This window comes from Ambystoma mexicanum, chromosome 2p (genome assembly GCF_040938575.1).
Source record: "Ambystoma mexicanum isolate Mex_15411 chromosome 2p, UKY_AmexF1_1, whole genome shotgun sequence".
Classification (NCBI taxonomy): domain Eukaryota; kingdom Metazoa; phylum Chordata; class Amphibia; order Caudata; family Ambystomatidae; genus Ambystoma; species Ambystoma mexicanum.
This window is the reverse complement of record NC_090923.1, coordinates 1129481366-1129499149: the sequence shown is the minus strand read 5'-3', so window position 1 is coordinate 1129499149 and position 17784 is coordinate 1129481366. Positions and strand designations below refer to the sequence as shown.

General features: G+C 44.4%; 1 protein-coding gene across 2 annotated transcripts; it reads left to right on the top strand.

Moving 5' to 3' along the window:
* The first annotated feature begins 1465 nt into the window (after nt 1-1465).
* Nucleotides 1466-17360, top strand: CSKMT (citrate synthase lysine methyltransferase). 2 transcript variants are annotated; one of them, XM_069645180.1, is made up of 3 exons: nt 1468-1572; nt 13892-14034; nt 16335-17360. In XM_069645180.1, the coding sequence occupies exons 2-3, from the start codon at nt 14028-14030 to the stop codon at nt 17012-17014; spliced, it is 687 nt and encodes a 228-aa protein (XP_069501281.1). In that variant the 5' UTR covers nt 1468-1572; nt 13892-14027; the 3' UTR covers nt 17015-17360. The 2 variants fall into 2 exon arrangements, with proteins under 2 accessions (XP_069501280.1, XP_069501281.1); XM_069645179.1 differs by lacking the exon at nt 13892-14034 and having other exon boundaries at nt 1466-1572.
* The last annotated feature ends 424 nt before the right edge of the window (nt 17361-17784 follow it).

Here is a 17784-nt window from a genome sequence, read left to right as displayed (position 1 = left end):
TTCCCCCCTCGATTCTCTGCCCCGCCCTTCGTCTTGTGTGGACCCCCCCACCTCTTTCAGGGACGTGCCTCCCGCCGTTGGAGTGCACGCCCCCCGGAGGAGGGGCGGAGGTTGGCCGGGCAACCCCCACTAAGGGGCGGCGCCCGCCATTCCTCACCCCTCGGCGCGTTCGCCCGCCATAACGCAGCAGGCTCCCCATTTGGACTGAAAGGACTGGGGCAATCAGGGCGCAGCAGGCTGGCAGATTTAAAAGTAGAAAAAATGACACACAAGCATACATGCCAACCCTCCCGATTTGGGTGGCAGACTCCCGATTCTTTCAACAAAAATGTTGCTCATTTTTACTTTCTCCCTCCTAAAATATTTCTAACCAATTCAATCCAATGGGAAAATTCCCTTCTCCTGATTTCTGTCACAAAATCTCCAACCCAGCTGTGGCAAAATGTTGGCATGTATGCACGAGTGTGAGTAGTTCTGTTTTACAAAGTTCTGTCTTTAGAGCAGTGCATAGCTCTCAACCATTTCTGTCGCAAAGGCTGGTGAAAACACCTGATTTTGTTTTTAGCGGGTGAGAGCCCATTGGAATGAATTGACATGCAGGCGGCTTGGCGGCTGAGTCAGCTCTTTACAAGGCGGGTGACACCCGCCAAAATCGTCTGAGTTGAGAGCTATGGCAGTGGCATAGCTCCCAACCTTTTTTGTCACCAAGGCGGGTGAAAACAGCCGATTTTCTTTTTGGCGGGTGAGAGGCCCATAGAAGTGAATGGGCGTATGAGGAGCTTAGCGGGTGATTCATCAGCTTTCAAGGCGGGTGACACCCGCCAAAAGCGGGTGAGTTGAGAGCTATGGGCAGTGGTCTCTGCCGACAACTCCTTGTAATCGGCTACTAATAGTCTTCTTGTAGCCAATCTGAATCACACGGAGGCGTGGCCGGAGATGCTCGGATGCTGGAAAACCCGGAGAATCCGCGCTCTTCCCCGGAGACGAGCGTAAAAACCCTGAGTCTGCGGGTTAAACCCAGATGTTAGGCGGGGTATGCAATGGAGGTGGGGCCTCAAAAGCAAGTACTGTGAAGTGGAAGAAAGACAAAAAAATAAGAAAATAAATAAAAAATAGAGAGGACGGTGATAATGGAAAAATGAAAGCACTGAGTCCAAGAATGCAAAGCAAAACGTCAGGACTGCCTCAAGATATGAGGCACATTAAGTAGGCTTTGGAGCTTTGCTCCGTATAAACTATAACAATGGTTCTTTGTTTAATGAAAACATATCCCGCCCCCGATTAGAAGGGGGATATACAAAACTAACTAACTAAATCGGCTTGTGAGTAAACGTGTGAAAAAAAGACAAACGAGCCTGAGACGGAATCAAATTTGGAGCTGGAATATACTTTATAAATACTCTAGTCCTTTGGAGGTATTGCTTCACGTTGGCGCGAGTCTTTCTTTTATTTCTTACTGACGTACTTCCCGGAATCTAATAGTCTCATGAACCATGGCTGCCCTTGTCACACGGAGAATCACCGGACTCCTGTCCCCATTCTGCCGGGCCCTCGGTTCCTCCAGCCTCGCAGGTATTACATTTTTTTTAAATGACATGGGCTTTTATTCAGATAGCATGCTGGGAAAACTGCGCTCAGGGAGGAAGAAGAGGCAATTGAACCAATGCTACGAGTGCATAGTCACAGACACAGAAAAGGGACTTCGAAACTATGTACCCATTTAGATAGGAGAAGGAACGTTGGTTCAATGAAAGCAGAAATAGGACTATTATTCAGGTGCCAGCTGTATTTTACCAGGGCAGCAGTATGAAATCTTTGGGTCTCTAAATGTTTCATACTACAATTCCCATAATATCTGGTTAGTTACTATAATGATTAGGGATAATGGGAGTTGTAGTCCATAAACATCTGGAGAGCCAAAGTTGGCAAACCCCGGCACTAGGGAAAAAGAAACCAAATCTAGAAAAGTATTAAAATTAATACAACATAGAGCTAGAAATCTGAGTCAGATGATTACAAGCACTCGCAGATAAGCAGAGCAAAAATGCGTTGGATGTGCTCCAACAAGCGATTAACATTCCATAAGAAATTGTCCTCCTGTTATTGTAAGTGGCTTGGCAGCAGGGGAGCCGACTTATGAATTTCCAGGGGCGGGGGGCAATTACAGGAAGTGACATCACTGGCAGTTATATGACTGTAAATTTGCATGTAATCGCCAACTTTGTGCAACGGCGCGTGGTGGTGGGAGGATGGGATTGTGCGCACAGCGCAGAACAGTGGAAACATTGGCTAGCATGTACTGCATATACTAAAGTCAAGTAAGAAGGAGATTTAAGCCTTCGGGTTGTATTCCAGTAAGCCATCACTGCCCCTACTGCACCCCGGGCTTGCACCCATGCTATCGCCAAACATTTCCGCCCACCCCCTAACCATGGCCCACCTAACAGGACTGGCATGCACCCCGGGCTTGCACCCATGCAATCACCAAACATTCCCACCCACCCCCTAACCATGGCCCACCTAACAGGACTGACCTGCACCCCGGGCTTGCACCCATGCTATCGCCAAACAGTACCGCCCACCCCCCTTAACCATGGGCCACCTAACAGGACTGATATGCACCCCGGGCTTGCACCCATGCTATCAGAAAAGATTCCCACCCACCCCCTAACCATGGCCCACCTAACAGGACTGACATGCACCTTGGGCTTGCACCCATGCTATCGCCAAACAGTACCGCCCACCCCCCTTAACCATGGGCCACCTAACAGGACTGATATGCACCTATGCTATCAGAAAATATTCCCATCCACCCCCTAACCATGGCCCACCTAACATGACTGACATGCACCCCGGGCTTGCACCCATTTGAAAAATAAATTAAAAGAACACATTATATTTAAATACATATCTACAATACATACAAGATAATACAAACACAAATACATTTAATTTAATAGGACTCATTTAATATTTTAAACAGACTCTATGCATAGGTGCCTTAATGTTTCAAAGGACTTACTTCATAGACCTGATCTACATATTCTTTTCATCTTAATCATACCCTGCCAGGCCCCCACCACTACCCGGGTGTGCAAAAGATTGCAATGAAGACGCTACATAGAGAGGCAGCTGGCCAGCAGCAGGCAAGACTTTCCAGCACTCCACAAGCGAGGGACATTCTATTAAAGTGACATAACTTTGATATTATTCATAGATGAGTATTTCACTTATATCTCTCTCATCCACGAGTAATATAAACTACCATGCTCAGCATGTGCCCTTGAAGGGTGGACAGGGAATGCTCAGTGCAAATGTTAATTCCGTTTCATGCTCTTTTTCGACCTCCAAGTGGCTGTAAAATGGCTGGAGGGTGAAAGTAAACACACCTGGCTTTTACACCTTACTTTTGCACTTGGGGGCTTTGGTAAAGGCCCAAATGTTTGCAGAATTAGATTGGCGGCCACCCAGGCCTAGCTCCAAACTGAGCCACGCCCTGGGCCCAACAGGAGATTGACCAACTCACTGTGCCCAGCTCCATGCTGGAAACACCCCGTGCCATTACTTGGAATAACACCACCTTCTGCCAGCACCAGACTGAGCAACATTTTGCCCAGTAACAGACTGAACAACTCCCTGTGCCAAACAACAGACTGAACAGCAGCCTGTGCCCAGCACCACAAAGGGCATGGAGGTAAGCCCAGAAGCAGGTCGAGCCGTGCCATGCGAGTCTCTTTCTCTTCTCTCTCTCTCTCTCTCTCTCTCTCTCTCTCTCTCTCTCTCTCTCTCTCTCTCTCTCTCTCTCTCTCTCTCTCTCTCTCTCTCTCTCTCTCTCTCTCTCTCTCTCTCTCTCTCTCTCTCTGTCTCTCTCTTTTCCCCTCTTTCCCCCTCTCCCTCTTCATCTCCCCCTCCCTCTCTCCACTTTCCTCTCCCCTCTTTCTCCCACTCCCTTTCCCCCTTCCTGTTTCTCCCTCTCTTCCTCTCCCCCTCCCCTTTCTCCTCATCCCTCTCTCCCTCTCCACTTCCTCCTTCCTCTCCCTCTACCACTTACCCTCTCCCTCTCTCTCCCTCTCTCGATCTCACAGTTTAGCAAATCATTTACATTTAGTGTAAAGTGAGGAAGTTGTCAAGCCATTAGTAAAACAATTTATAACATCAAGATAAATGTTCCAGTTCAGGACCAGCCACACGCCACAAAGACATTCACATCAGGAACGTTGAATGTGTCCCGATGCAGAGTGTAACACAAAGAAACTGGCATGAACAGTCATTCCATCCACCTAGAGTGTAACACAAAGAAACTGGCATAAACAGCCATTCCCACTACCCTTAGTGTAATGCAAAGACACAAACATACAGATGCAAAGTGTATTTCACAGAGAACGGACTGCGATAGTGTGTAACAAGAAAAGAAACACGCGTACAGTGTGTAATAGAGTAATACTGATTCAATGTCACATACAAATAAACACACCAACAGAGCATTACACAAAGAACAAGACGCATAAATAAACACATAACTGCTTCGTATAACCCAAAGTAATAAATGCACAAATACAGTACAAAGCATAATAAACAATAACACTTTCAGTGTGTAACGAGCCTTCCCGCCCACCCCCTAACCATGGCCCACTCACCTAACAGGACTGACATGCACCCCGGGCTTGCACCCATTTGGAGGTGGGCTGGACGATGGGAGAACACAAAGTAGTGAGGAATGAGAGGGCCACAAAAGAAAAAAATACAAAAAAATAACTTACCTGCTGTTTTCCGACGACCGTGCTGCTCTCTGCTTTGCTGGCTGGAATGGTGTCTGCTGCTCCTGTCACTCCTGCCTTAAACACGGGCGAACCAGAAGCAAAACACAGAAGCTTCCGGTTCGCCCCTAAGCCCTCCTCTCCAGGATCATACACCAATATGAGTCCTAGAGGGGAGGGCTTAATCAGACATTCTTGCGCTTTTACCCGGCTGGAGAGAAGTGATGCAGTATCGATGGAAAGGGCCATCGATGCTGCGTCACTTCTCTCCGGCCCAGGGGGTGCTCAGCCCTGGCTTGATTTTGCTGGGGGGCGGTGCCCCCCCTGTACTCGGCGCTCCTTCTTGGCAGGTGAATAAACTAATCACAGGGCGGGTGACATCCACCAAAAACATGTACGTTGGGATCTATTGCATCATTTAATCAGTATTACTCAAAATATAAACCATGCTAGCTATTTATTTGCTTTTATCAACAGTCAAAACTGCACAATTCAGATTTTCAACACATTTGTTCCAGAAAGTCATAATTCTATTAAAGACACAGAGGCGAGGATTATGCTTTCTCTTTAACTTTACTTCTTGAGCAGCATTACCAAACCAATAATAAACATTAACAAAGATGGAAAACTACAAGTTGCCCTTGTTTTGAGTCTTTGGTGGTCCAAGTATTATTGGTTCCTGAAAAACTGCGTGATAAAACTGTCCAATCCATAACTGTTTGTTAGTACCACAGATCTTTTTTAGGATAACCCATTTAAAGTCTTCATGAGTGTGCTTCATTTCCAAAAAATGTTTCACCATTGGAGCTGCTATCACCTGCTTCTTAATACAGCTTCGATGTTCAACCATACCTATCCGCCAGATCACAGGCTTGGTGGATTTGGGGGCAAATCCGCTGAAGTTTTGCTGATTTTCGGCGTTGATACCGCCAGCGGTAATACCGCCGGCGGTAATAGCACTGAGAATTCCCCATTGGGCCCGATGGGTAATGAGGAATTCCCGAATGGGCCCAATGGGGAATGGGAACTTACTGTTTCGCCAAACCCGTGATCCGGCGCTAATAGCGCCGGGGGGTTTTGCGGTAATGCTAATAGTCCCGTTGGTAATGCCGCCATGGATAGCGCACAACTCGTGATGAGGCCCTTCTTAGTCCACTAGGACGATATTGATGAGGACTACCAAAAGGCCAACGAGGAAGACAAAATAAAAGCATAGATGCCTAACTCTGTACGGCATCCAGCAGCTGCCGTGGCATCAACCTCTGGACCAACAAACACCACGGCAACCTCCACACCATTCACCTCCATTCCTACCACTACTTCCACCGGGAATCAACCTCCCCTACTGCTGCCCAGACCAGATCTGAAGCAGTACAAACTTGTTTGCTACAAATGTCACAACTGGAACAGGTGGAAATGCCATTTTCTTTCCAGAAAATGTTGAGGTGAAGTCCAAGCAGATAAACCTTTAACCTCGGAGAAAGTTGTCAAATCATTATTTTAGTTCATTTTTAATTTTATTTTTTGGTTTAATTTTCAGTGGCATAGTACTATTTGACAAGTCTTTTTCAATCTTTTTACATTTTACTTCCAGGGCAAAACTGCAGACAGCTGGATGTACTTCATGTTGGAGGAGCACCATTCGAAAAAATAGAACAGGCGCAGTGCTGTGGTCCCATTTCATTGCAGAGAAAGATTAGGACAAATGCAAGTAAAACAACCTTTAACCTCAGATAAACCTTAAACACTCCACAAGACAAACATTCTACATGGATCAATGCACCAAACCAATATATTTGCAGTGGACCACAAGAAAGGAATTCGTCCAAATCTTCTTGAATCTCCAAATAGAAATCTGTAAGAGGGAGAACAATAGTTTATGATAGAGAAGGCCCTGAATTACAGGACACATGCACTCAAAGGGCCTGATTCATGGAAGTGTTTTATAATGGCGCAATCCCATAGGAAAACGTTTCATGAATCAGGCCCAGAATGTCAACTGCGAAGAAACATGTAACTATTTACTGATACCTACTATCTAAAAAGTTATCCCTTTAAAAAGAATGACTTTGTAGCACAGAATATAATCTTAGTAACAATCTAATTTGTAATCTTCAGCAACAAAAAAACAATTCCTTAATATAGCTGACATACACCACAGTGAAATAAAATATATAAATATGTAAATCAGCCACATGTGCAGGGTATGAGTTATGCAATCAGAATGGCAAAAGTCTACAAAATGGTGCCTATGATACTTTCCAAAATCAATGGCACAAAAAGAGGAATGTAGTAAGCAAAGTACTAAAATGTCTGACTCATTTTCACTGCAACCTATCACCGGCAAGTACACAATTGCAAGAGTAACATCACCAATTGCAAACACCAAAACACATTTAAAACCTTTTTTTCAGCCATCATTTCATAACCGCGGCTATAGGCACACCCTCTTCTAGCCACGGATACACGTACATTTTTTACAAACGCAAAAACACAAATCACTAACCTTTCAAAGTTCAAATGACACAAGGTTAGAGGTGAGGGCATGGTGTCAGAAATACATGTGTGGTCTAACATCCACAGAATAATATGATTATTGCACAGAAATGTATGGTTTAACACCAGCAGCTATCCTGCATAGCTGCGTGTACAATAGCAACCAATCAACTGCCGGGATACGTTAACGCAGCTTTTTATGCCTGGTGCAATGCTGAATACCCACGCGTATGCCACCAAGGAATGAAACTATTTGCCCCACATCTGTACCACCGCCCCCCACTCCATTGATGGACTCCTGACCTCCCCTGCCTTCTCCTATTCGCCCGATAACAATCGTTTCTGTGCCGCATTTTCAATACAAATGTTGGCTAGCCGCAGGTATACCCAAGGTTGTAGCCGGTGTGATGCTCTATACCAGTGTAAATGCACACAACCAATGAAACTATTTGTTTCTGTTTGTCATAGCCACGGCTATCGGGAAGAAATACGAAGACAAATAAATGTAAAGAATAAAAATGCTTTCCTGCTCTCCCAGACCCTCACGAAGTGCCCTTCACATCTGTGCAAGCTGCTCCTATCCACTGATGGCCTCCTCACCTCCACTGACCTCTCCCATTCCCCCTATAACACTTGTCATTTCTGTGACACAGTTTCAGTCAAAATGTCGGCTAGGTATACACCAGGTTAAAGCCAGCAAGGTGCTCTATACCCGTGCGTATGCTAACAACCAATGCAACTACTTACAGCGGCTATCAGGAAAAACAGTGAAAAAATAAAATGTTTTCCTGCTCTCCTAGGCCCTCCCAAAGTGCCCCCCATATCTGTCGCCAGCTCCCCCACTCCTCTGAGGGCCTCCTCACCTCCCCTGCCCTCTCCCATTCTTCCTATAACACTTGTCATTTCTCTGATGCAGTTTCATTTGAGATGTTGGGTAGCCGCGGATATTCTTTCTGATAGCCGAGGTTACAGAAAACCTTTGTGTTGCAACCTCAGTCCCTACACCTCCTACAACTCCAAAATGTTACTAGGTGTCCTCTTACCTCCCCCAAACCTCTACCCAAAGGTATTTCCCTGATTTTTCACCTGGAAATAGCATTTGCCTGCTTTTTGGTTTTCGGCTAACAGAGACTATAGCAGCAGCTATCTCTCGCGTCAAGAAAAAATGTATAAAAACCCAGCTTCGTGGCAATTTACCTGAGATATAGCGATCTATTTCAGAGAAGGGGACAAAAATACTGGACGGAATAACCCCAAACCACAAAAGGATTGCGAGCCAATGCTTTGTGTCCACGTTTTTTCAGACCTGGTCCAAATCTGTCCAGCGTTTTTGGCTGTGCGGAAAAATTAATGGGGACTAGGCGAAAACTCTTTTTTTTTTTGTTTCCTTAACAATTTCTTTTTTCTTAAGAATCTTTCCGAAACTTTCCAGTCTGGGGGTTTGGGGTTTGGGGGGGGAGGGTGTAACAAACTTTACTTTTTTACAAAATTTCAACCAAATCCATTGCAAAAGTTATTAGCAATTCATGTTTTCAATTTCCTATGTAAATCCGTTTTACCTTAACTATATAATCTATCTAAATATCCAACCTTAGTGCAATCCCATTTTACCAGGACATTACCGTCCTTCTCTTTATACATCAGCTGTCTTAAAACTATGGTGAATTATACCCATCTGACAGCTTAAAGAACTTTATACTATTGGACTCACGTTATCATCTTGCCTTTTCCCTTTCCTTAGTGCTTGACTCATGTTTTCACTGCACTAGCAACAGTTAGGCCGACACATCTGGCAGCTGGCTTGGCAAAACCCAAATAATATTAGATGTTGGTTAAGTATAATTCCGGCCAGCTTCAAATAAGATGTCACTTTTGAATGTCCTAACATCCACTGACAACCTGAGGGGACATTCAGTATTCTTTTATCCAATATAAACAGGAGCTATATCTACGATGTATAGTAAAAGTTATTGGTTTCTAAATAATTTTCATCTACAAATAACCTCTCGCAGCTATCATACTGCCCACTTCAAAATGTACAGATTAAAACCTACACTGGCATTTGCTGTATTGAATGGATACATATGAAAAAATGTATACTTATTTGTATCACTGTTTTGCTTTATTATCTCCTAATTGTTACCTTTCGTAATGCTAAAGATACAACTTTTTCTGCTCTTTACTATTTTTAAGACTACTTTATTCTCAAAATTGCCCTTTGCCTTGAAAAAGCATCAGGAAAGTGTGACCCACGTTGGCAGTGAATTTGTATTTAATTGGATCTGAATTTCTGAGATTACAATAAATCTCTTTACAACAAATCTATGCTGCAGTTATGTTGAAATATTGGATCATCTAACACCTCAGGTGCACTAGATGTTTAGGGACCCTGGCATATACAACATTTGTTGAATGCTTCTGTTGGGGGCTCATATTGTACAACCGTTGTGCTGCGAAGGGCAAAGAGAAATCTGTGCTTATGCCAAATAAGTCTCCAGTCTCATCCTTCCAATTAAAATGCCTGTTGTGCAAAGGGAATTAACCACTGCGCTGTGACTAGACGGGAAATCTGACAATGTCAACAGGAGCAGTGGGAGGGAGAGACACTGGACCTTGCCATTCTGCTGTCCCTAAAGCAACATCTATAAATAAGCAGCTGCTGATACCAGCTGAGGGTACCATCACTGATAAAGAAATTAAAGGACTAAAAAGATATTTAAAAAGCCAGCAGGCCAGCCCAAAGGTAAATGCTACACCTGTTAGATCCAGGACAGTGTTTGGAACTAGATCAAAAACTAAGTTAGGGTCTGTTCCAGGGTAAGATCCCAAAACAGCTAAAAACACAGCTAAACAGAGGGAGTGCCCGGTTTGCTCTAAGATCGCTGCTTGTTATAAGAGCTCTGACAAACACACCCACATTCCAGCTTGCTACCACCCCTGATCTGTAGGGCTGGGGGAGATTGCAGATGCATATGGTGCACTGAAGATCCCTGTCGAGGCCTCGTTGAAGTTTTTGGCCGTGGAAGAGTAGAGGAGCAGTGCAGCCTCCTACGTAGTGGGCCCTTTCATACAGGTCCCTGCGGGCGCTCGTCCTAGGTGCTGGTGGGGATTGTAAAGGTGCTGCTCGCTCTGCAAGTATAATGGCCCTAGTGCAGTGTACATGTGAGTGGAAAAGAGTTAGAGGCAGCTGATAGGCGAACCTCATGAAAAGACTGTGAAATAGGACTTGATGAGGATGGTGCCATGCACGGTCTGGAGGGGATAGTCAGCCCTGCTGTGACACTGCACAGCAGCACTCTCCAGAGGGGTTTCCTGAGCCACCTTACTCTTTTAGACACAGTCACAGTTCACTGCCTGGCACAAAAGAAGATTGATAAATAAAAGAATTAGAGATGCCTCCTCTGTAAGATCCTGATATAACAAGATGAATGTCTTACAATGGTCTTGCTGGTAAGAGGTAAACTTACTGGGGCTTGCTTTAGAGCTGAGGCCATACGAATACACTGCACAACACCATTTAAACAGCCAAAGCAAAATCAGGGTAAAGTATCTTTCAAGACCCAATGATGTCCAAATGCTTTGGGGTAATAGGAGGATGTACCTTTTGGCGTGTTGGCAGTAACTCCCTCTGATAACGGCCAACCAGTTGTGGGTATGACAAGCTTGAAACAACAATTTTTAGGATGGATGCCAACGATAAGACATTCTGGGGTATTTCCGTGAAGCTGGTGGTTTTCTGTGATCTGAAGGATAGCAAGAGCACTGTTCATATGATGATGTTATGAATTGGGGATCTGGAAAATAGACCAAGAAGAGGACCCTGCGGTTAAAAGGCCTGGCAGAAGGAAGGGAAGACGATGACATTGGGTCATGAACCATCAGATTTTTTTTGAACATTCTGGCTCTTGACAGTGTTCCCAGGGTTAGTTCCTTACAGAGAAGTGATCCTGGAAGGCCCAAGCGATATAGTAATGAAGATCAAACCGAGAGCAATGGAAGAAAAAGTACATTTCAAAATCAAGAGGAGGAGGCTCATCTTCACATAAACGACAAGCTTATCCTACATATGGATGAGACTGTACAGGGATTCTGAAAACATCTGCCTCTAGTAGCTATAATGCACAATATGGTATTTTCACACCTGAACTAGGTCTGACAATGCATGAGGTCATGATAAAGATTTTCAGTAATAGGTGGGAGGGGTCATGGGGAATGTTTGACAAAACACAGACACTACTGATCTCAAAGGTCAATGTGGAAGATGAGCACAGCACAACGATAACCCACATAAGTGGATACATTGGATTAATATTGACCTTTTCAGTTGGGAAATATGCCAATGCAGATTTTGATAGGAAAATCTAAGTTGTGACAAGGTAACACATACATTATATCCTACAGTGCAAATTACTGAGTGTTTGTGTTGGGTAGGACTTCAAGATTCCTATTACGCCTCCTAAAATATGGTTGGAGGTTCAAATGGGGAAGACTCCACACTCCCAGAGTTCAAAAGTCTGAATGGGAGATTTGGCCGAATTTCGGCTGTTTGAAAATACTGAACGGCCTAAAGGTTCAACCAAATCCCCGATTCGGTGGCGGGTACTGTGGGTGTGCCCCACACCCTTGCTTACTAAATTGTGAGTGGGGGTTGCGGGGGTGTCCCCCGCAGCAGATCCCGAAAAGAAAAAAACAAATTTCAAAAAAGTAAAGGACCCTGCGGTGCCGGTTCCCGATCACGGAAGTGAAAGGGAATAGGCATTGTAGGGACACAGCGAGTCAGCAGCAAGATAAGTAGGAGGATGGGGTGGTCTTTGGGTGCGGGGAACAAGTCGGAAATGTTCAGAGTAGAAAAGGACGAAGGTTATTTCGGAAAAATAATATTCAGTCTTTTCTCCATCGAACATTTCCATCTCAGGCCTTCAACCCTGATCTGAGAATAATGTTATAAATACATTTTGGGAATTTGGAGCCGCAGGCCTGTTAGATAAAGTGAGCTTAACAAATAATATGTGTTACAACAGACAAAGAGATTTAAATGGCTGTAAATGGTTTGGCAGCAGGTAAGGTAGCCGGCACTGATGGTTTCCCTTCTGAGGTATTTAAACAGTTTTGGGATTGTCGGGCATCTGTACTCCAAGCAGTTGGACATTCTATTGATCAAGTGACCAGTGCACAAATGTTTTGAGAAGAGGTGAAGGTTATTGTTCTTCATAGAAAGTCAAAGGATAAGCATGCAGTAGCATCTTACAGACCTATAGCTTTATTAAGTTTATATATAGTACGATACATCAAAATATTTCAGCCAATAGGATAACTGCAATCATGGAAACTACAATCGATGAAGACCAGCACAGATGCATGCCTGTTCATGACACAGTTGTCCATACCACTTTGGTAAATGTCTTGGTGGATGTTGCTACCGAGAGGGGTCACAGCTCTCCTGTACCTTCCATGCTGCAGAAAAGCATTTGATTTGCTGCGCTCTGATTTCCTCTAGACAGTAATGAATAAAATGGTTGTCCGAGTTAATTTAAAAGAAACTACAATAATCTCTTGTCTATGGTCGCTATGGGCAGTGAAATACGTGGCTTCATTGAGGTCTTGAGAGGAACCTGGCAACACTGTACTGTAAGGGGTCAGTAGTAAGACTCTGACACAGTGGTATGTTAGGTTTTGGTTATAAATCTTTCTTGTCAAAATAATAAGAGGGGTTGGGGAAATCCTATGTATCCCTAACTCTATGAGGGGTTTCCATGCCTCACCAAAACAAAGGATGTCTGTGTCAGGATGCTAAACAAAGCGTCTTCAGTAATGTGTCCAAATTCCTAAACTGACCCTTACATTCTAAACTAAATACAATGCGAAAAATGGGGATTTCTCTGAGCTATATATATATAGCTTATTCTTGAAGTTCCAAACATAAAGTTCCAAGGTGCACAAAGGAAGAGAAAACAAAGTTTCATTAGGAAATGGCTTCCATTCCCCTAGATTTTTTCCAGTGGTCTTGATAATGTTCTATCACAGTTCTTGAATCACAGCACAATTCTTTTGCATTCTCTTGAATCCTTAAAGGGGCATGAGTCTTCCCTTGTCTGATACACATTTTCACATTTAGGGGTTCTGACCCCTGAGCTTTAGCGATACATCTTGCTTCCCTGGTATACTCTCCTGCCAGGGTATTGTTCCTCGAAAAAAGGGTATGGACCTTCCCTTTTATCCTTTGTCTTCTTACCCCTGGTTTACTCACCTGCCAGGGTATCATCACTTTCTTGTTTGGGTGTCAGTCCCAGATCCACTGGTTGCCTGGTTCACTAACCTGCCAGGGTTTCTTTCCTCTTTGTTCACTTTCTCTTTTATTCCATTTATAACAATTCTCCGATAACGGGTCAGCAACCCTTTCTTACTTTCACTGCCTTTATTTAGGCTCTTGCTCTTAACACTGTTGGTACTTGCAATGATTTCACTGTTTTTGCTTGGGTTCTTTCTCTCAATAATGTCCGTAATAATAGCACTGCCTTTACTTATGCTTGTATCTTCAACAATGTTTGCATCAGTAATAATGTCTCTGCCTTTACTTAGGTTTGTTCCTTTAACAATGCTCGTATCAGTAATAATATCTTTTGGGCTCTCTTGCGTAGTAGGCGGTACACAACATTCGTTGAGAAGCACCCTGGTAACCTGTTCACTCTCCCTGGGTTTACCGGTTGTGGATAGCGTCTTCAAAGTTCCTTGTGTTTCTCCAGCATCTGCGCTCCTGGTCCATTGACTGGTAGTATGCCCGGTGAGTTGTTTGCTTCCCGCTTTGCCTTCCTCTGTCCTCAGCAGCTCCGGCTGCCCCAATTTAAAAAGCAGCGATCTTCTCCCGACCTGGCTCTTCTGCACATTGTGCCCGTTGGCCTCTGCACTGCACCTCAATTCTCTTAAAGGGGCCGTAGCAGTTACAATGTCACGAGATATAGCGAAAGTCATGTGCTTTGGGTGGGAGAGCCTAATTTCCCTTATAACCCTATGTTTTCTGCTTCCAAGGTGTTGGGGCTATGCCCCTCAAAGGTATCCTGTTCCTAGTTGGCACCATGTGACTGTCCCTTGCCCTGAGACAGTGGCCAAGTAATGGTTGGGATCTGTGACGGTTCATCATCTTGGAAATCTCACCATATTTGTATGAGGGCATTTTCATGAGGGGCCTGCGCTCCATATAAATACCACACCAAATGTGCTGAAATGTCTTCTGGGGATGGGCTGCAGTGATTAGGGGGAAACCATTATGGTGACCAGGAGATCCTCCCCATGCTGCCTTGGACCCATCATCCTCTAGCTTGAGGAGATATCCGGCCCACTTGATTACTCTTATAGAGGTCACCAGAGTGAAAACTGAAGCAGAGGACTTTGGCACAGATCCATGTGAAGAGGTAAAGAAGAGGTAATCTTTTCAAGCCAGCAATACATTAGGAGAAAATGGCTGAATTCACTGCAGGGAAAACAAGGAAACTTTTAAACTAAAGTAATTTCTTGTTTACACTAAAATAAATACCAATAATGACCTTCAAAGGATTTTTCGAAGTTATTTTCACCCCAAAACTATATTGTGGAAAGATTAAGCCAGTTTTGTAGTAGTTCTACCAGATTCAAGATCAATATGACATTGCCTTACAATTCGTATAACTGTTAGGAAGCTTCTTAATGAAGCAGAAGGTTGGGGTGAGACACTCAGTAGAAGGTGAACTCGTTTAACGATGCGACAGATGACAAAGAACTGTTTTTTTATTCTTCTAAGATCATAAACAGACAAACCCCAAAACATAACCCAATAATATTAAAATCGGGTAGATCACTTCAATATAGCTAATGCTGGATAACGGATAAGGTAATGCATACGCTGCCAGAAACTGGTTTATTGATGAGCATCATGTTACGGTGGTATTAGACTGCAATAAAATTGCAAAAGTTGGGTAAAGGGATCTTATCCAAATTTCAGCAATGTAAAGATGCCTCAGCAGTTGCCCATCAAATGCTTGCTTGTCCGAACATTATTATACTTTGGGAAGCAATGTTTGAAGAACTATCAAGAAAATCTTGCAAGGTGATTAATGCGTCTGTGATGTTTGGGTTGGATTCAGAATGGAGTGTGAAAGAGGCTAATGTTTTTTATGCGTTAGTGGATTTTTCAATCAAGCAGACGCCGAAAATGTTACTGTAAGATCTGGAACCCACAAAATTATTAAGCGACAGGTTGAGAATAGGTGACCAGTTAGGCTCCTGATTTCAAAACATGTAGTGCTTTATTGTATTGCGTATGCCATAGATGAAAGTTAAATTACACTGCCATTCACACTCTCGCAATAACTAGATGATGTTCAAGGCTTGCTAACAAATAATAGTATGAAAGCTAGTTCTGGGGACCGAGGTGAAACACACAGACCTTCTACCCTCTACCACAGGCGTTTATATTTATTGCCTTGCTGCTTCAAAGGTAAATTCTGCCGCCACCAAGCAAATGTCGCCAAGATCTCTAATGCTGCACTAAGGCAAACATATTACAGAAATGAGTGCCTCACCCGGTGTGCAGGGACAACACTGTTGCCACGGTCAAAAATAATAACTGCAACTGCAAATGTAAATTACTGGCGTGAAGAGGGATTCCTCACAACACCTATTACCTTTTATGGCATGTTAACTCTGCTTATAAAGTTCCAGGGATTCTAGCTGTGCAACTCCAGGCGTCGAGGGCCGGAAACCTGACAGGTTTTCAGGATATCCCTCATGAATATTCATGAGAACAAATCTGCATGCATTTAGAATCATTGTATGCAAATGTATTTCTCCTCTCACGCGGGTAGAGCGCCACTGGTAGGCTCTGCTTGTTGTCTCTGAGTTAAATGAGTTGTGAGTGAAGTCTATTATGGTATAACATAATTTTCTTCTGTTTATAAGACGTATCATTCACAGCGATGGTTATGCAGTATGTGATTACTCATTTTAAACACAATTAGGGAATTGTCTGCAGGAGCTTCAAGCTTAGATGCACCTTCTCCAATACTGTTCTCACTATTATTCTCTTTGTGCTTCTCTTCTGACTTACAGATGACCTTCAGCACAACATGCACCGAAAGAGCACCTGGGACAGATTCTACGTGGAGAACAACCAGTCTTCCCGATTCCGCCATTTTGATTGGTTCTTCAGCTACAAGCATGTTGCAGGCTTCCTGCAACGTTTCCTGCAGCGAGAAGCGGACTCTGGAATGTGTTATATCCTTGATGTAGGATGTGGGACTTCAGACCTGGGTCTTGGCTTGTACAGGGACTCCACACATCCTGTTCATGTCTGCTGTGTTGATTTCTCCCCCGTTGCCATTCGCTCCATGAAGGAACACTTTGCTGCTACCGCGCCAGCCCCGCTAAACCCAGGCTCTGAATTGCATTTTAGGGAGGCTGATGCCACAGACTTGGCCCATGTGGGCTCACACACCTTCCACCTGGTGCTAGACAAGGGCACCACTGATGCGCTGCTGCGTGGAACAGATGGGGCAGAACGAGCCAACAAGATGCTAGCTGAGTGCTTGAGGGTCTTGCGACCAGGGGGTATCCTGCTGCAGTTCTCTGATGAGGATCCTGATGCCCGCATGCCACAACTGGAACAACCCAGTGCAGAGGGGGGCCAGCCATGCGTGCAAGTCCAGGATCTGGGGGTTGTGGGTGGCATACAATACTATGCATACATTCTAAGTGCTATGCCCAAGTCCGAGAGGCTGCCTACACCCTGACCATGGTGCCCAAACCCAGAGAGACTGCCTACACCTTGGCCATGGTGCGTAACATGGCCAAGTCTGAGAAACTGTCTAAGACCCTTGGCTGATGTCAGAAAGACATGTACCCTAGCCATGTCTTCCAGGGCATACACCCTGAGAATGCTACCTAGGAGTAGCTGACAGTCTAGATGCAGGATTCCGCCCACGTGAGAAATGCAACCTCCCAATCCAGTCATTCTTAGGCCTCAACCCTGCTACCTCTCATAAACACAGCCACTGCTATACTTTGACTCATGCCTCTCTGACTCTGTTTTAGCAATAAACATGTACAAGCCATTAAATAGATACCTGAGCAATCTAAGTGAGGCTGGGCTTCAGTTTGTAAGTTCCTAACCGAGTGCATTGCCCTGTCCCCGAAGTCCTGGCAACCTTCCCATCCCTGGGTTTACATTGATGTTGTGAAGACACACACCTCCCCTGAGCCAGCGTGTATATTCCTCTCCTTCCCAAACTCCCTACATGGGCCACAGTTTATTCCTTAATTTAAAAGGGGGCATTAGTGTGAGCTCCAAATGTTCACATAAGGGACTAAATCAGCATTGTTGGCAGGCCAGTTTTTAATAGGAAATCTGCAGAGCTGAGGAGTTTGCTAGTGCAGTAAGAGGTCACAGCATAAAACAAGAGAGAGGAAGCACAATATGAGATTGAGGCAATAATTCAGGCCGGGGGAGGCAGAAATGGGTTTTAAGCCACCCAAGCAAATTGGACAAAGGCAGGTAAGTGAT